Source organism: Mobula birostris, chromosome 7 (genome assembly GCF_030028105.1).
Source record: "Mobula birostris isolate sMobBir1 chromosome 7, sMobBir1.hap1, whole genome shotgun sequence".
Classification (NCBI taxonomy): domain Eukaryota; kingdom Metazoa; phylum Chordata; class Chondrichthyes; order Myliobatiformes; family Myliobatidae; genus Mobula; species Mobula birostris.
In genome coordinates, this window is record NC_092376.1 from 153,333,046 (window position 1) to 153,353,091 (window position 20,046).

At 39.7% G+C, this 20,046-nt stretch overlaps 1 protein-coding gene across 4 annotated transcripts in view; it reads right to left on the bottom strand.

The window, feature by feature from the left end:
* Window positions 1-474: 474 nt before the first annotated feature.
* The window catches only part of fnip1 (folliculin interacting protein 1), a 97,502-nt gene continuing 77,930 nt past the window's right edge, over window positions 475-20,046 (bottom strand). For all 4 annotated transcript variants that reach the window (XM_072263956.1, XM_072263954.1, XM_072263958.1 and 1 more), the window contains 5 exons: window positions 18,363-19,716; window positions 12,344-12,512; window positions 6,994-7,194; window positions 5,175-5,290; window positions 475-2,941 (listed from right to left, as the gene is read on the bottom strand). In XM_072263956.1, coding sequence (XP_072120057.1) covers window positions 2,863-2,941; window positions 5,175-5,290; window positions 6,994-7,194; window positions 12,344-12,512; window positions 18,363-19,716 — 1,919 coding nt within the window. In that variant the 3' untranslated portion in view covers window positions 475-2,862. The remainder of the gene's footprint in view (window positions 2,942-5,174; window positions 5,291-6,993; window positions 7,195-12,343; window positions 12,513-18,362; window positions 19,717-20,046) is intronic.

Here is a 20,046-nt window from a genome sequence, read left to right on the forward strand (position 1 = left end):
CACAACAATGAACCTTCCAGCATTTGTTATTTTAAAAGTGTCGATCAGCTCTTATATGAATATGGACAATTTGCTAGCCTGACGAGCCAACGCTGAATGTCCAATTTAGTGAGGTGGAACTCACTCATTTATCAAACCCAATTTACTATAGCAGGTCTTCTCAAAAATCTTGAAGCAACATTCTTTTTTCTGTTTTATACAATAAACAATGATATGTCATCAAGCAAATTCAATGCAACCCATATCTAATTTAATAAAAGTTCCAACCTCGAGGAGTTTTAAGGAACTTCCGTGAAAGTTCATCCCAAAATATTGCTGTTAAATTGAAAACACAATCTTGAGTGATATGTAATAATCTGAATAGCAAATTACATTTCCTCAATGAATTCTTAAATAGTTGGCATTAACTTATGAAGGAACTACTTGTGTTAAAACAAACTACGTCAAATGCCCAACCATAATTTTTTTTCTTCATGTATTTATTGCACAGAATTCTCCAAAAGTAACAAATGGTTAATACATAGTGCACACTGAAAGAAGAATATTTACAGGATGCCCTGGATGTTTTGTGCAGTTTAGACAACTTCCATTTGAGTCAAATAAATTAAAAATACTGTAAAAGACAATTACAATTGACAAAATATTAAATACAATAATATCTTGCTCTTAAATCAGCATTCATGTTGCAATTTAGAAATTACTTTGTAATAGTTATTTTGAAAAATTACACAAAATCTCCCTTAAGACTTTAAAACCATAATGCATGAAAGAAAAGCTTTGTATAAACCCACTGCCTTTAACTACAGTACAGGATGAGAAATTAACAGGATTTTTTCCCAAGCAATCCAAGTATCCCTTATTAAAGTAAACTCATCTTTTTAAATTGTACCTTGCAATGCATCCATTACTACCTTAACCAAATACGTTTTTATTATTGTTAGCCCATGCCTTGATGGAAATTTCCTTTGATTATATTAACAAAATCAATTCATAGCTCAGAACCTTATGCAGAATAAAATCCAAGCAATATCAAAGATACTTCATCTTGTACTTTAACATCTCTGTGAAGGGTTCAAAAGGCACTCTCATTTTAAATTGCCCTCTCATACCTCTGTCTGGCTAAGATTTATATTTCCTTTTCTCCATGATATATCTTGACCAGGACAGTAAATGGTGTCTGCAATCCTAGCTTCTGCTAGTGCTGCTATAAAAACTAATCTTCCACTCTCTAAAAGGCTTTAGCTGGAATACTTTTCTATGAATACTGAAGAGAGGGAAAAGAAAAAAAAACATAAATAACTCTTGCAGCATCACATACAGTTTTGACATCAGTACAAACACCAGGAGTTCCAATGGAAAATATTAATAACTATTTAACTACTTTTCCCCAGAGTGGATGGCTATTTTAAAAGATTTTATTTACTTTGGTATTGTCTGCATTTCACCCTCATACTACTTCACACTTGAAAGATTTTAGTTGTTATAGTGATGGTCAAACTGGATTGCTAAATGATATCCTAACCTAACATTCCCAATCCATCCTCAGCCTGGTTGGCACTGGGTTCTGAGGATACGCAAAAGTCTTAGAGAGATTACTATATTGTAAAAACATTGAAAAATACTGCAAAAATTAATGTAGTTAGGATCATGTACAGAATTCAGTATGGACATGAAAATACGATTGTCTTTTCACTTTATTTTATTCACATGATCGACCAGGAATGCATTAAACCATCCAGATCCAGAACCACATGTTGAAGATGATCATGCCTATTCTCACCAATTAATTAGCTAAAATTTACATTTCTTCTTCCACTTCGTTTCTTCTCATGAGCTCTACTCACATGTGGCGCCAGTGCCTGAACTCGGTACGTTACTGCATCACTTAGCACCATGGGCTGAATAACATGCATAACATTGGCAGACAAATTATAAATAAAACCCAGCTAAACTAGAATTTGGTAGCAGAGAAATGAGAGTATGTTACATCCCTTGATGCAGAATTAACTGAGGTAGTACAGCATTGAACTGATTTTCCCTCTCCATTACAACGCATTTTCAAATAAGTTTTGGTCAGATTCCTGACTGAAGGTCTGTTACTGATACAAATGAATGTATGTATTGAATTTTTGACTGATCTTTCCTATATGATTTTAACCAAATTGTTGCATCAATGCTTAAATTTTAGAAAGGTGAAGCAAAAGCAATCACAGATAACAATTCCTCTAATTAAAGGCAATAATTAGCACTGTTCAATTCCTGTCAGTTACATCAATATACTTAAAACATTAAAACAGACTTTTTTTTAAAAGTTTATTCTTTAAGAGGGTTTTTGTAAAAGTAAACATACAAAACATCTTTCCAAATACTCTGTCCATGGAGTACAAAAAATAAAAATGCGCAAATATGTGCAGGTTCAGTAAAAACAGGAGTTAGTCCGACTTCCCTGAAGTCAAAAAATTTCCATACATGCAACATCATAGTTTTAGATCAAGTCAGAAGAAAAAGCTGAAATTTCTTGCTCTTGGTTTAAAAATGTAGTTGTTCAAATACCAGTTAAACACTGAAAAAGAATATTTCACTATTCTTTTTTTTTGGTCTCCCCTTCCAAAACTTTCTACTTGCTTTAGACAGTTTAACAGTGAGAAAAATAACTGTTTTGCTCAATACCGATCTTCTTCCTTCTACCAGCGTGATATTCTTCTGTGGCATTTTCATGCCATTAAAATACAAGGACCTTGTCATATAAGACAAGAACATAGGATTACACGCATGGAAAATGTAAATATTTTGGTGTTGTCTTCCATTCTGTGCAGTCATTTCCTTTTCCAAATGTTTAACACAACTTGGCAATCGGGAAATTCAAAGCAATATCTGGGCCACATATGGAGAATGAGTGCTTGCTACAGCTGCCAGCAAGGGCAGGTCACTGGATTCAATCCTATGAGAGAAGAAAATATGAGTAATTTTACAGAATTCCAGAAAGCAAATTAAATATTTGTGTATTCCTTCACCTTGTGCATTTGGAAGTTTTTGTTTAAAGAGGGGTAAAAATAGCTTCCCAGTCTATTCCAGTTCAAATTGACACAGACATATGCATCTTTACCATAATAATAGAGCTTGCTCTATCCAATGCATTTCATTATCCAAAATTAAACTTGCTATGTTTCTGGATCTTGACCTTAAATTTTATTTAGAGATACTGCGCCAAACTGGTCCTTCTGGCCCAACTAGCCATGCCGTCCAACAACCTAATCACAGGATAATTTACAATGACCAATTAGCCTACTAACTGGTATATTGTTGGATCATGGGAGGAAACCGGAGCACCCGGAGGAAACCTGTATACACACGGGAAGGATGTACAAACTTTTTAACCAGATGACGCCAAAATTGAACTCTGAATTCTGATGCACTGTACTGTAGGAGTTGAACTAACTGCTACGCTGCTGTGGTGCCTCAGCAGCATGTGTGACGCTATTACAGCTTGGGGCGTTGTAGTTAGGAGTTCAATTCCAGCATCCTCTGTGAGCAATATCTGTACAGCCTCACCACGGAATGCATCGGTTTTCCCCGGGGTGCTCCAGTTTCCTCCCACAGTCCAAAGACATACTGGGTAAGTTAATTGGTCATTGTAAGTTGTCCCTTGATTAGGTTAGGGTTAAATCGGAGTTGCTGTGGCTGTGAGGTTCAAGGTACCAGAAGGGCCTACTCTGCAATGCATCTCTAAATAAATACATACGTCCATTTGTTTAAGTCAGACATAGCACTGAGAGGAATTAAAATAATCCTTGGGTTACAGGAAAATAAGTAAATAAAATTGTCAGTTATTGTTTCTGATTTTTAATCAATAAAACTGGTGATTGTTAAACAAAATAAATGACAAGAAGTTTTCAGGTTTTTAAAAACATATTACTACAAGGAAAAGGAATCTCCAGTCCTTAATCAATCTGATATACAAACACTCTCCGAGTCCCCCCCCAGGTGGTAGACTTAATTCCCTGGCAGAAAGTAAAATTTAAAGGGTGAAGAGGAGGGGGGAGATTTTCCACATCCACACTCTCAACTTTATTATTCATATAACGTGAAAAGTATACAGTCAATGGCTGACAAGATTGTAGCTAAATATGATGGCTGTAGCTGAAAAGGTTACAAAAAGAAATCAAACCAAGACTCAAATACAAATAACAGGAATTCTGCAGATGCTGGAAATTCAAGCAACACACATAAAAGTTGCTGGTGAACGCAGCAGGCCAGGCAGCATCTCTAGGAAGAGGTGCAGTCGACGTTTCAGGCCGAGACCCTTCGTCAGGACTCTCGGCCTGAAACGTCGACTGCACCTCTTCCTAGAGATGCTGCCTGGCCTGCTGCGTTCACCAGCAACTTTTATGTGTGTTACTCAAATACAAATGGAACTTTACAACAAATCATTGAGGTGCATTAAAAATGTGCTTTTGCATGGAACTGAATAATTGAGGAAAAAAAGTTGAGGGAAAATTAAGAACACCCCTGGAAGATGCTTGCAGCACAGAGGCATATTGTTGACGCCACACTGCCCCAATGACCTGACGTGTTTCATCTGTGTGGAATTTATACATTTTTCCTGTGATCCCTTGGGATCCCCACCATCACATGTTCCTGTTGTTTTGAATATCAGAACCAGGGGGAGATCTGATAGAAATGTGGACAGTATGAAATGATGCTTAATGATTGGCCTAAACTAGTTAGGTCAAAGTGCCTGTTTCTGAGGTTTATCATTCCAAGTCGGAGTCTCGATACTTGTGTATTGTGCCACTCTGTCACTCATTCCCCAAAAGACTTTAAAATTAAACTGCAAGGCCTTCACTTGCAGCAAGAGAGGCGAAATAAATGACACTAGAGATCATGACAGATAACCTTGGGATCTTGCTAGTTTAAGTGACTTAACTGATACCACCAGTGAATGTGTACATTTGGAATCAGCTAAAATAGGGGAAAGGAAGTTACAACAGCAAAAGATAGAAATAATTTGGTTGATATCAATTAATGCCCTTATTGAGACTGTGACTCAGAGCATTACAACACAGGTGGATGACATATTTCCTGTAAAAGTTTCCTCTTCATGTAGAATTTAAAAAAAACAGCTGGAATAATGACATACATAATTCACTGCCTGAAAGATTAAAACTCCTTACCCCAAAACCATACCCAACTCCTTCACATGAACTCTCATTTGGCCCTTCAGATATTCCGACAACATCTTGCTTTTGAAGTATAGCTCCTGCAAGCGATCTTCTAGGTGCATTATACACTAGATATAAACAAGTATAATTAATTCAATATTTTATACGTAAGTAATCATTGTCCTTTTTAATATTTAAAACAAGTTGTGAAGATTCTTGGCATTCTGCTCATGACTAGCACAATGAAATACATAATGTCTTCCTGAACAGCTGGTGTAAGTGGTAGGAGGGGAGCAGCTGTCCTTTGCATGAAAATCAGATCTACAGCCAGAACTAATTACTGGAATGTTAAAGGAGAAGAGCCTCTATTTAATTCCTGGTGTTGTGAAGTGAAGGTGCCCCATATTGAAGGTTAGAGCTGTTTGGGGGACAACAGAACAGTAAAAATGTTACAGAATAAAATTGATTTGTTCTGAATCAATTTCTCCAACTCATTTGCAATGAGTTTCCCCAAGCCCCTACTTATCCTCTAATCACTGGTACTGCCTTGTAAACTGTCCTCTTTTCCTCAGATCTGCAATTTCATCCCAAAGAGAATACACATGTACCATGACCAAGCCTGGCTTTACCAGCAACCATTCACCAAATTTGACCAGATGATGACTTGCTATCACAGCAACAGTCAAATACCTTCTGGTGGAGTTTTTCTTATTCCTAATTTCAAACATCTTTTTAGAATCCACATGTACAGTACTGTGCAAAAGTGTTAGGCACAAATATATAGCCAGGATACTAAGACTTTTGCACAGTATTTGTGAACATGGAATGTAGAGTGAATTTGTAAATATGGTGGGAGAAAAAGATGTAGGGAACAGTGAGGGTGGAGCGTCACGGGAGGGACGTGAGACAGATAGCAGAGAAGGAGTGCCAGAGGAGGGGGGAATCTGGGGGGGGCGGGGTGCACACACCCAGCCCTGAGACACCAGGCAAGATCATTTGATTCCAAACAATTGCTTTATTGATCATGACAGAATGTTTCTCTGGTGCTTTCCACTCCCACCCCTCTTCCCAACCATGATTCCCCTCTCCCTGGCCCCTTCCCACTCTCAATCCACAACAGAGACCCGTATCAGAATCAGGTTTATCATCACCCCCCCCCCCCCAAGGCTTTTGCACAGTACTGTATATAATTGGTTTCTTTCAAATTAATTTGACCATTCTTCAAAAATAAAGCAAAGGATTTTTCTTCATTTCCAGCCTCTTTTCAATTTGCCCATGTTTTTAACCTACAAGATTTAGTCCCATCTTTTTATCTTCTTAAACTCTTTGACTAAGTTTCTTCTTTTGGCAATTCTGCTGCCAAAATCATTAGCCCCTTTTCTCAGATGTAATAATTAAAACAACATTCACTGCTTTAAAAAAAATGGTTTATTTCTTTTCTGTATGTACCATCCTTCCTAAAGTGCACGAGTGTTACACTGTCTCTCACACACACACACACAGGCACATTGGAGGCAGAAGCAGTTTGAAGTTTTTTTTGAGTCCTCTAGTATGATTCTAAAATAGGATTTGGCTGCTGCCTTAGATATACAAACATCTGTACATGTCATTTCTTGGTAATAGGCTTTAGAATAGGTTTACACATTTATTAACCTCTGGTGGTTCTATCGACATGAGTGATCAACCGCAATTGTGGGTTTAACGATGATGGAAGCTAGATGTGAACATAGTCAACAGCAGCAGTGGTACTTTGTTTGACCTGATATTTTTATTTTATATCCGAGTAAACCTCAAATAAGATAACAGATCCCTCCCAATCTCGATTACTTACAAAGTTTGGAGACAGATTTAGTTTGTAAAGTTGTAGAGTGGAATGAAGCAGATTAGACACTAAACTGGATACAAGTACTTCTTTCCCCAGCTTGTTGCTGTCCGTGACACGTCTCTGGCTACTTGCAACCTGGACTGTCCACTTATCCATATCTGCGATAATGCAAATTGCTTCTGCTATAGGTTCATCCAAAACAGGATGCTGAGCAAAAAAAAAACATAAAATGGTTAATATATTCTCTATCTTGGAACATTAAACACAATGCAATTCTAAAATCAATGTCATCATAGCAAATCTGCAGTGGCTAATATTGGGAATATCTCATCCATCTTCTAACATGGAGGAAAAAATATTATTTACTTTTATTATTTTGTAATCAACAGTTTCTTTCTTCTTACAAGCTGGTAGTAACAGGGTCTTTTGTAAATTAAGTACACAAATAGCATAGAGATTATTTACTGTACAATCTACAGTACTAATAACATAGGCCAGGGCCTATAATCTGAAGACACATTCCTCCCACACCATTTGAGTAATTTGAAGTCAATTGATTAAATTATCTGGAACAGGAGGAAGTGTGCAGATACTGGAAATCCAAAGCAACTCAAACGAAATGCTAGAAGAACTCAGGTCAGGCAGTATCAATGAAAATGAACAAACAATTAACATTTCAGGCTGAGAACCCTTCAGGACTGAGAAGGAAGGGTGGGGGGGGGGGAGAGAAGAGACACCAGACTAAAGAAGTGGAGAAGCGGGGTGGTGGGGAGGGGAGGGGAGGGGAAGGAAGTTAGCTGGTAGGTGATAGGTGAAGCCAGGTGGGTGGGAAAGGTAAAGGGCTGAAGAAGAAGGAATCTGCTTGGAGAAAGGGAAAGAAGAGGGGACCCAAGGGGAGGTGATGGGCAGGTGAGAAGGGGTAAAAGGTAAGAACGGGAAACAGAGGAGGGGGTGGGGGTATTTTTTTTTTTTTTTTTAAAAACAGAAGGGGAAATCAATATTCATGGCATCAAGTTGGAGGCTACCAAGACGGGATAGAAAGAGTTGCTCCTCCAACCTGAGGATGGCCTCATCTTAGCACGAGGAAGGCCATGGATTGATATGTTGGAACGGGAATGGGAATTGGAATTAAAATTAAAATTAAAAGGCTTTGCTACTGGATAGTTCCGCTTGTGGCAGATGGAGTGGAGAAGCTCGACAAAGCAATCCCCCAATTTACTACAGGTCTCACCAATGAAGAGGAGGCCACAACGGGAGCATCAGACACAATGGAAGACCCCAGCAGATTTACAGGTGTGGTGTTGCCTTACCTGGAAGCTCAGATAAATTATCTGGAGTCTCATATCAATAAAAGCCACATGAAACTAGCACATTTGAAATGGAGAAGATCTGTTGTCCTTTGGAAATCAAAATACTGCAGATGATGGAAATGGAAACTGAATAGCCTGATGTGTCGTGGGAGTACATGGAAGATCGAAAGCAGCAAGCTGGCTGCATGCTCAGAGACCCGAGTTCTTTGGGCACAGAGCTCGGAAAAAGCAACGCAACAGATTAACACCATAAATCAGTGAGTTGTTTTTGTTATGTCTCCCCTCTCGCTGTGAAACGGGGACACGTCTTTTTCCCTCATTAGGGAGAGAGAGAGCCTGTGGTATGCTGAATTACCAGCTGAATGAGTAGTCTTTGAGGTACTGCAAGTCTGTGTCTTTGTTGATGCTTTGCTGCATGCTTGAGTGCTCGATGGAGGGTGCAGATGCTTTTTTGCTGGTGGGGGGGTTGTTGCTTTGTTGCTGCTTGTGCGTGGGAGGGGGGAGCTGGGGTGGGGGCTTTGCGATTCTAACATTTAACTGTCATTCATTCTTTGGTGCACTCGTGTTCTCGTGGATGTTTGTGAAGAAAAAGAATTTCAGGATGTATACTGTATACATGTCTCTGATATTAACTGTACCGACTGAAAATGCTGGAAATACTCAGCACAGGCAGCATCAGTGGAGACAGAAACAGAGTTAATGTTTCAGGTCAAAGACTAGAAACTGAAAATCTAGAAAAGAGGGAAATTTAAACCACTGTTCCTCTTGTCATTGATCTTACCTCTTGTGACGTTACGTGAAACCTTTATAACTATGGGGCTCATTTTTGGCTGCTCCTTGAAATAGCTAAGCCAGGGACCTTGAGGAACTTGATTCAAAAGGCATCTCATGGTGCAAGTCCATGGCTTGTTGAAAGTGGTGACACTGATGGATAGGGCAGCAAAAGCAGCACTGAAATGCTTGTCTTCATGGCCAAAGTATTGAGCACAAAACATTTACTCAACAGTGCTTGGTTATTGAATGGAGTTCTGGTCACCATGCTACAGAAAGGATGTAGTAGCAATAGATGTAAAGAAAATTCACCAAGATGTTACCTGGAATGTGGGACAGTAATTATATGGAGACTGAACAGACTGGGTTCATTCTCTTTGAAACATAAGGAGCCAAGGGGTGATCTATATATAGTGTTCTTAGTGTGAGATGTGGGAATTCTGGAAAACCTCCAGCCTCTCAGATAACCACATCTGCATCAAGCTGCAGCTTGATGACCTTTGGCTTATAGGGGAGACTGAGGAAGTGATAGATACGAGTTACAGGGAGATAGTCACCCCTAGGTTACAGGAGGCAGGTAACTGTGTGACCGTCAGGAGAAGGAAGGGAAATGGGCAGCCAGTGCACAGTACACCTTTGGCTATTCCCCTCAAAAATAAGTGTACCATTTTGGATACTGTTGAGGGGGACAGCCTACCAAGGGGAGCTGCAGTGACTAGGACTCTAGTACTGAGTCTGGTGCTGTGACTCAGATGAGAAGAGGTGAAGAGGACTCAGAGTTTCCACAGTTAGAGGAAAAGAGACGATATTTTGTGGAGACATACCCTGATGGTATGTTGCCTCCAAGGTGCCAGCGTCAGGGATGCATGAGATTGGATCCACGGCATTCTAAAAGGGAACAGTGCAGAAGTCTTGGTACATCATGGCACAATGACATAGGTAGGAAAGGTGAGGATGTCCTGAAGAGAGGTTTTAAGGAGTTAGCTGAAAAGCAGGACTGCCGGAGTAGTAATCTCTGGATTGCTGCCTGTGCTACGTACTAATAAGGGCAAGAATAGGCACAATTGGCAGATAAATGCATAGCTGAGGAACTGGTGCAGGTGGTAGGGGTTCAGATTTATGGATCATTGAGATCTCTTCTGGTAAAGGTATGAACTGTAAAAAGGGACACGCTACACCTGAACCTGAGAGGGACCAACATCCTTGTGGGTAGGTTTGCTAGAGCTGTTCGGCAGGGTTCAAACTAATTTAGCAGCAGGATGGGACCCAGAGCGATAGGGCTGAGGATGGGTTTACAAACAAAGGCAAAGTGTAGTGACACTGCAAGGAGAGGGTGATGATAGGGTGAAACTGCAGTCAATGGGGTGAGTCACAAAGTAAAAGGTGGACAAAATCGAAAGAAGTGAGTATGGGACTGAAGGTGTTATATTTGAATACATGCAGTACATGGAATAAAGCAGGGAAACGTAGCACGGTTAAAGATTGGCATATATGTCATTGTGGGCATCACTGATTCGTGGCTGAAAGTAGTTTATAGCTGGGAGCTTAACATCCAAGGATACACACTGTATTGAAAGGACAGGCAGGTAGGCAGAAGGGGTGGGGTGGCTCTTTTGGTAAAAATGAAATCAAATCCTTAGAAAAAGGTGACATAGGATGAGAAGGTGTAGAATCTTTGTGGGTAGAGCTAAGAAACTGCAAAGATAAAAAAAAACCCTGATGGGAGTTAGATACAGGCCTCCAAACAGTAGTAAGGATGTGGGCTACAAACTACAATGGGAGACAGAAACTGCTCGTCAAAAGAGCAACATTATGATAGTCATGGAGTATTTCAATATACAAGTAGATTGGGAAATCTTGGTTGGTGCTGGATCCCAAGATGGCTTTTTAAAGCAGCTCGTAGTTGAGCCCACTTGGGGATCAATTATTCTGGACTGGGTGTTGTGCAATGAATCAGAATTAATTAGAGAGCTTAAGGTAAAAGAATCCTTCAGGGAAAGTGATCATAATATGATAAAATTCACCCTGAAATTTGAGTGAGAGAAGCTGAAGTCAGATGTATCAGTATTACAGGAGAATAAAGGGAATTACAGAGGCTTGAGGGAGATGGCGGCCAAAGTTGATTGCAAGGGGACACTAGCAAGGATTGTGGCAATGGCCAAGTTTCTGGGAGCAATTCAGAAGGCACAGGATGAATCCATCCCAAAGAAGAAATATTCTAAAGGCAGGATGATGCAACAGTGGCTGAACAAGGGAAGTCAAAACCAACATAAAAGCCAAAGTGAGGACATATAATACAGCAAAATGGGAATGGGAAACTAGAAGACTGAGAAGCTTTTTAAAACCAACACAAGAGAAATAAAAAAAGTCATAAAGGGGGTAAAGATGGAAGATGAAAGTAAGCTAGCCAATACCAAAAGTTCCTTCAGATACATAAAGAGGAAAAGAGTGACGAGAGTAGATATTGGACTGCTGGAAAATGAAGCTGGAGAGGTGGTAAAGGGGCACAAGGAAATGGCCGACGAACTGAATACGTATTTTGCATCAGTCTTCACTATGGAAGACTCTAGCAGTATGGTGGAAGTTGAAGAGTGTCAGGGGGCAGAACTGAGTGAAATTGCCCCTACTGGAGAGGTGGTGCTTCGGAAGCCGAAAGGTAATTCAATCACCTGGACGAGATAGTGTACACCCCAGCATTCTGAAAGAGGTGGCTGAAGAAATTGTGGAAGCATTAGTAATGGTCTTTCAAGAATCAGTAGATTCTGGCATGGTTGCAAGGGACTAGAAAATTACAAATGTCACCCTTCTCTTCAAGAAGCGGGAGATGCAGAAGAAAGGACACTGTAGGTCAACGAATCTGACCTGAATGGTTGGGAAGATGTTTGGAGTCGATTATTAAGGATGAGGTCTCAGGGTACTTGGAGGCACATGATAAAATAGGCCATGTCAGCAATCTGTGAAAATTATTGCCACAGGAGGCTGTAGAGGCCATCATTGAGCATATTTAAAGCAAAGGTTGAGAGATTCTTGATTGGTTAGGACATGAAGGGTTAGGGGGAAAAGGCAGAGAGAGGAAAATTGATCAGCTATGATGAAATGCGAGAGGAGACTCAATGGGCCAACTGGCCTAATTCTGCTCCTGTATCTTATGGTGATTTATTAATGTGAATTAACAATGGTTTGCTATAACAGTGTCAGTGACAGACCTTTTCCATTCAAAAAAAAACTATTTTGGACATTGTAAAATGAAGTGAGCAGCACCATGGATAACATACCTGAACAGCATGTGTTAGATCTGAGGGCAAACACTGCTTTAATCTCTCATCACTGCCTGTTCCATGCAAAACAAAGTCTGATACATAATGAGGACAATAACCACCGAAAAGAGACCTTCCAAAATTTGCCATGCTGGGTTTGTTGCAGTTTATTTCAATTGCATTTGATCTATAGGGAGGGAAAAGAACAATTAAATTCAAGTTTCGGTAAAATGTTACGCAGCTGATCACCACTGAGTACATCTACATGGAGCACCGTCGTGAAAAATTCAACATCAAGGATTCCCACTACCCAGGCCATGCTTTCTACTTGCTGTTACCATTAGGGAGGTGGTACAGGAGCCTCAAGACTCACATCACCAGGCTCAAGAACAGTTATTACTCCTCAACCATCAGTCTCTTGAACCAGAGAAGATAACTTGACTCACTCCAACAGTAAACTGTTCCCACAACCTATGGACTCACTCTCAAGGACTCTTTATCTCTCGTACTCAATATTTATTGTTTATTTATTTTTTACTATTATGTTTGTTTTTCTTTCTTTTTGTATTTGCTCAGATTGTCTTTTGCACATTGGTTCTTTGTTTCTTCCCCCAAGCCACTAGACTCCTCAATTCCCAGTCTAGTCTGACACCAACCTACACACACACTGAACTGAACACCACTCCACTCCCTTTGCAATTTTTGCTCATTTTTCTCAATTCCTGTTAAAACATTTACATTTACATCATTTATTTTGTAATTTGTCCTTTACTGTGTCTATTGTCTTGTTTATTAATTATTGTACTGTCTTGCACTGTTTTGTGTACTTTATGTAGTCCCGTGCAGGTCTGAAGTCTAAGGTAGTTTTGGGTTGTTTCATGTAGAACCATCGTCCTGGAGGAACGTTGTTTCATTTTTACTGTGTACTGTACCAGAAGTTATGGTTGAAATGACAATAAAAGCGACTTATCTGTCTTATTGTGCACAGTCCTTCATTGATTGTACTGTGTTTCTTTGTGTTAATTGATAATATCCACAAGAAAAATGAATCTTGGGGTTCTATATGGTGACAAACATGACTTTGACAATAAATTTATTTGAACTTTGATCCCTTGAAATTTGCTTTCATGATCCTTTTTACATTATATTTGCTTTCTTGTTTCTGAAGCTGAAACCATGTTGTGAGTGAAGACACTGCAGTCAAACAAGGATTCGCAATGTAAATATTAAAGCAGGGATATAGGTACGTAGTGGTCACTTTATAGGGTACATCTGTTTGTTAATGTAAATATCTAATCAGCCAATCATGAGGCAGAAATGGAAAGCAAAAGGGCATGCAGACATGGTCAGGAGGTTCAGTTGTTGTTCAGGTCAAACATTTGAATGGAGAAGAAATGACTGTGGAATGACCGTTGGTGCCTGATGGGGTAGCCTGAGTATCTCAGAAATTGTTGATCTCCTGGAATTTTCACGCACAACAGTTTCTAGAGTTTACAAAGAATGGTGTGAAAAAAAAAAATCCAGTGAACAGCAGTTCTGTAGGCAAGAACACCTTGTTCATGAGAGGGGTAGGATGAGAATGGCCAGACCGGTTCAAGGTGGCAGTAAATTAAATAACCATGCGTTACAACAGTAATGTGCAGAAGAGCATCTCTGAACACACAACACCTCAGATCTTGAAGTGAACGCCCTACAGAAGCAGAAAATCACGAACATATAGAAATACACTCAGCAGCCACTTTATTAGGTACTTCTGAGAATGTAATAGTGGCCGCTGTGTAGGTGAAAAAGTTAAGCAATTGCTTAAGTTTGCTTGTTTCTGAAGCAGAAACCTACATTGTAAGAAACAGGATGTGACTGGAGACACTGTGGAGACAAACAAGGATCTACAGCATAACTATCATAATGGAGATATATGAATATATAACCCGGTTAATCCTTTAAATTTCCCTTTTCATGATTAAGAATTAATGAACTACTCTGGTAAGATAATTTTGTTATATACAACTGATTAAACATTGAACAGTTGATTTTGCTTCGAACCTGGAGGTACAGCGGCATGCAAAAGTACGGGCACCCCAGTCAAAATTTCTGTTACCGTGAATACCTAAGTGAGTAAAAGATGACCTGATTTGCAAAAAGCATAAAGTTAATGATGGCACATTTCTTTAATATTTTAAGCAAGATTATTTTTATTTCCATCTTTTACAGTTTCAAAATAATAAAAAAGGAAAAGGGCCCAGAGCAAGTTTGGGCACCCTGCATGGTCAGTACTTAGTAACACCCCCTTTGGCAAGTATCACAGCTTGTAAATGCTTTTTGTAGCCAGCTAAGTGTCTTTCAATTCTTGTTTGGGGGATTTTCGCCCATTCTTCCTTGCAAAAGGCTTCTAGTTTTGTGAGATTCTTGGGCCATCTTGCATGCACTGCTCTTTTGCGGTCTAGCCACAGATTGTCGATGATGTTTAGGTCGGGGGACTGTGAGGCCATGGCAAAACCTTCAGCTTGCACCTCTTGAGGTAGTCCATTGTGGATTTTGAGGTGTGTTTAGGATCATTATCCTGTTGTAGAAGCCATCCTCTTTTCATCTTCGGCTTTTTTACAGATGGCGGATGTTTGCTTCCAGAATTTGCTGTTATTTAATTGAATTCATTCTTCCCTCTACCAGTGAAATGTTCCCCGTGCTACTGGCTGCAACACAAGCTCAAAGCATGATCGATCCACCCCCATGCTGAACAGTTGGAGAGGTGTTCTTTCCATGAAATTCTGCACCCTTTTTTCTCCAAACATACCTTTGCTCACTGCAGCCAAAAAGTTCTATTTTAACTTCATCAGTCCCGCAAATTTCTGACGCTGAATTTTGTGGTGAGGACGTAGGAAAGGTTTTCTTCTGATGACTCTTCCACGAAGGTCCTATTTGTGCAGGTGTCGCTGCACAGTAGAACAGTGCACCACCACTCCACAGTCTGCTAAATCTTCCTGATGGTCTTTTGCAGTCAAACGGGGGTTTCGATTTGCTTTTCTAGCAATCCCTCGAGCAGTTCTCTTGGAAAGTTTTCTTGGTCTTCCAGACCTCAACTTAACCTCCACCATTCCTGTTAACTGCCATTTCTTAATTACATTACGAACTGAGGAAATGGCTACCTGAAAACGCCTTGCTATCTTCTTATAGCCTGCTCCTGCTTTGTGGGCATCATTTATTTTAATTTTCAGAGTGCTAGGCAGCTGCTTAGAGGAGCCTATGGCTGCTGATTGTTGGGACAAGGTTTGAGGAGTCAGGGTATTTATGAAGCTTTGAAATTTGCATCACCTGGCCTTTCCTAACGATGACTGTGAGCAAGCCATAGCCCTAACAAACTATTTGTCTGAGACCTTGGTAAAAGTTATCTGAGAGCTCAAATCTTTTGGGGTGCCCAAACGTTTGGACGGTGCTCTTTTCCTTTTTGTCCCCACTCTAAAATTGTACAAAACAGAAATAATCCACTAGCCTTGCTTAAAATGTTGAAAAGAATGTTTCCTCTTTAACTTTATGACTTTTGGAGATCAGTTCATCTACTCACTTAACTATTTACAGTAACAGAAATTTTGACCAGGGGTGCCCAAACTTCTGCATGCCACTGTATCTGTGTCATTCATTCAGTATGAAAAATGACTCCCACTTCATAGGTTTAATGCAGTTGTCTGCAAGTAGAAATGCACAGGAATTCATAGGTTTATCATGTCCAGAACAGCAAAAAATTAAAAGCAAGTTTTGAGGGTATTCTGGGTTTAACAAAGAATAAAGCCTGTGCTTAAGTTTTACTTTATTTTTGCTTTAAAAAAACATTTACAGGGTCATTATAATTCATGGAAGATCAACCCACATGCCAAAAGTTTTAAAGTTAACACAACAGCAAGGTTAGCAAGGTAGTGAAATGGTTGAATGATAAACTGAAATTTCGTTTGTCCTCAACTGACCTACATACTTCATAGTATTCCTGTTCAGTTCAGAAACTAATCTAGTACAGAAACAAATTTGTAAATCATTAGCAGAATTTCACCCCATCCCTGCCCAAAGGAATTTTCACAAAAAAGACAATCTGCAGATGCTGGAAATCCGAGCAACACACAAAATGCTGGAGGAACTCAGCAGGACAGGCAGCATCGATGGAAAGAAGTACAGTCGACGTTTCAGCCCGAAATGTCGACTGTACTTTTCTCTCCCCCCATAGATGCTGCCTAGTCTGCTGAGTTCCTCCAGCATTTTGTGTATGTCGCTCCAAAGGAATTTTAAATGTACAGCTATGAGTTGTTTTATTAGGAAATGCTTCATTAATATAATTTATCTACTTGATGGTGTTTTGAGCCATGAGACACCCAAAAAACTCTCTTTCACATCCAATTTCTAAAAGTATACTATATAGAACATTCTGTGCCTCCATTATTAGACAAGATATACTGCAGAGCAGTGGTCCCCAACCACCAGCCCGCGAGTAAACGATATAATTTGGCAATATGAAATGATATGGGTCAGCTGCACCTCTCCTCATTCTGTCATGCACTGTTGAACTTGAACACCCCCGCCCCCAATGTCAGGTGGTCCGCAAGAATATTGTCAATATTAAACCAGTCCGCAGTGCAAAAAAGGTTGAGGACTCCTGCGGCAGAATATCCATCAAAAGCAGGAAATCCTAGAAACATTTAAGTTACAGAACTGCAAAATTTTTTTTTGTTATAAGTTAGTCATTGAAAGCAACAGAATGCACTGGTCAGCAGCAGCAAAAATGAAAGTGGAAAACTATAAATAGTAAATGATTCCTAATCTTATACATCATGTAGAAGACAAAAGTCCAACATGTAATTTGTAGAGCTAAGTTCACCCTCCAGTCTCAGGCAGCAAATGTCAATTTACAAGGCAGACCCATTCTAAATAATGTTTTGCATATTGATATCATTTTTCCCCACTAGGATTCTGAACTGTACCCACTACAGCCAATAAAGAGCTATTCTGTAGCCACATATGTATATAATAAACTACTTCTGGTCCTGAATTTTAAAAAACTGACTAAAGTTGTGCTTGAAGGTGAGAATTGTTCTTCAGAGCCTGCCAACATTCTTATGTAGTAGCAATAATGTTTTGCTGAAAATGCAGGGTGAACTTTGTCTCACATGAAATAAATTCTTGCATCGATACTGCTTGATTGCCTGTTGCCACATCACAATCACATCAATTATTCCCCATTATAAAACTTCACATCTATATTTATAGCTGCTATTGTCCCAACAATAAAATTAACACCCTTCACTGCAGAGAAATTTCATATTCAAAATCCATTTTCTGAACTGAAGCAATGCTAGTGTTTTCAATTAATGTCTACACAATTGCAGAACTGCCATGTGTATACAATTGCTGCGTGCTTAAAACAGGAGATAACCAACCATTTTGGGAATGGACATGGTTAGGTCAAACATAAAAGCACAAAGGTAATCAGAGTCAATCCACTACACTGACTCTGTGGGAAATTTGCCACAACACTAGATTAGTACTTGTCTATCAAGCAGTGACAGGGTGAATTCAGCTTAATCTGCTCTAGCAATTAAGATCTTATTCACAATTTGTTTCGTTTTTAATTCAATTTCTTTCTTTGCACTATCTCCCAAGAGCAGCATGTCACTGCAAGGCTACATGGGGGCGAAGGTTGCCCTCTTTATCATTACAACCAATCCTGAAGTTTGAACTTCCAACCAGACTAAGTGGTTGGGGGGGGGGGGGCGGGGGGAGAAAAAGATGTAATATATTCTGACTGTGTTAGATGTGAACAGTAAGTAGCATATATCCAGAGGGCTTCTAGCAAGTTTCCCAATGGATGAGTCATCCCCAACTCCACATGTCCTTATCACTCAAGCAAAACATCCAATTTCAAATTCATGTCAACTTTCCTGAATAATGTAACTCAACAGAAGTAATCTCATTTGATTGTTTGTACATATGTCACAGAAAATACATAAATTAATATAGTGCAAGATGTTCTTGCTCGGTACAAAATATTTGCTCTTACCCAGGAAAAGGTATGTGTTCCAGCCAGTCATCCTGCTCTGAACTGTAGTAATTATGTCTGGACAATTCATGCCCTGCATCTTCATTCTCACTGTCACCCAAGGCACTATCTGAGCTTTCATTTCTGGGAATATCCCACTCAACCACAGGTGGCGCTTTTTTCTGTAGATGGCCTTCTGCACAGTGATTAAGAAGGGAGGCCTTGTCTCTGGTGTTCTGCCCAGCAGAACTGAGTGAATGCGATCCTAAATCTGTTACATACACTTTACAAGTGCAAATGCAACTGCTTCCATTCATGCCATATTGCTGGTCATTGTCCTGAATACCAAGCCCCAGATCCAAAATATTTTGCTGCTCGCCTTGCAAATCTTCTTTAGGAAGATCATCGATGGTCTTTGCTTCTATTAAATTGCCTTCATTAAAATACTCATCAAATAGACTCAAGCTTCCTTCATGTGAAGCATCCCATTCATAACTGTGTGTACTGGACAATGTTTCCTCTATCCGATTTGTTTTGTTTTGGCCCAAAGATTTGTTCAGTAAGTCTTTCTGTGCTCTTTTTTTAAGCTCTCCAATGCCCTTTTGTAGTGCCTCATTGGTTTCTTTTCCCTTGGTTTCTGTATCAGAGTCAGGTGAGAGTGATTCACCAATCTGAAAAGTGACTTTTTGCATTGAAATGGGACAATTTTGGAGATGATTTTCACTACAGGGAATGGAAGAAGGCAACTGTTTATCAGGAGGCTGTTTTTCAATTACCGGTTCTATGATGTGGCTTTGGTCTACAGCAGCAGATCTGACAGAGAGCAATGTTTCGGTCTTGGCTTCTGGCACACTGTGTATGCTTTCTTTGTATGGCTTGATGGCATCTTCCCTACAAAGAGCCGGCAGGTTTGCAGTACAGCTGCTTGGGCCACAATTGGTTTCCCACAAGTTCCTGTGAGATTGTACCAATGCATCATTTGAACCACTTGCCTCTTCCTGCCTGTTATCATCTTGCTGTCCTTTCCTAGGATGAAGGGGACATTTCTCGCTCTGGATACTAACAGTGCTGTTCTCTGAAAGAATATTCTGATTTTGCAAAATGGTTGGAAAATGGGAGCTTTTATTTCGGTGAATTGTAACCACGACATACTCGGACTCTTCTATCTCTCCTTTCTCAAGGGATGTGGTCATTACTGACTCAGTCATTTCAGAATCACCATCCCCCTCCACCACTAGATGGGTTTCCTGCAGCTCTGAGCATCGAATGAAGTAGGTGAGGAAGTGCAGTAGGCGCTGGACCAGTTCTTGCCGCTTGCCGACCACTACTGTCCGGGCTAATCTTACAGGAGAACCTATTGCACCATGCAGATCAACTGTCACAAAATCAAATGGTTAAAATTAGAAGAGAATATTTTTGATGGTTGTATGAAGATTAAGGTAAACTGATGCTTTGAAACAGTATTATTTTCCTATGCAAAAGAACTTGAGCTTCCTCACAAACTAGATACAAAACAGACTATGAATGGCTCTACAATAATATAAATTTCCCTCCATAACCTTAAGTTAAGCATCCACACAACAAATTTTCTTTCGTATTTCTCCAGTATCTCCAATTCAATGCAGTTCCAAAAAAATACAGAGCCCAACTGCAGTTTTCTCAATGGATGTAAAACCACAGGAACTGGATTCTCAAAGTCTATTTC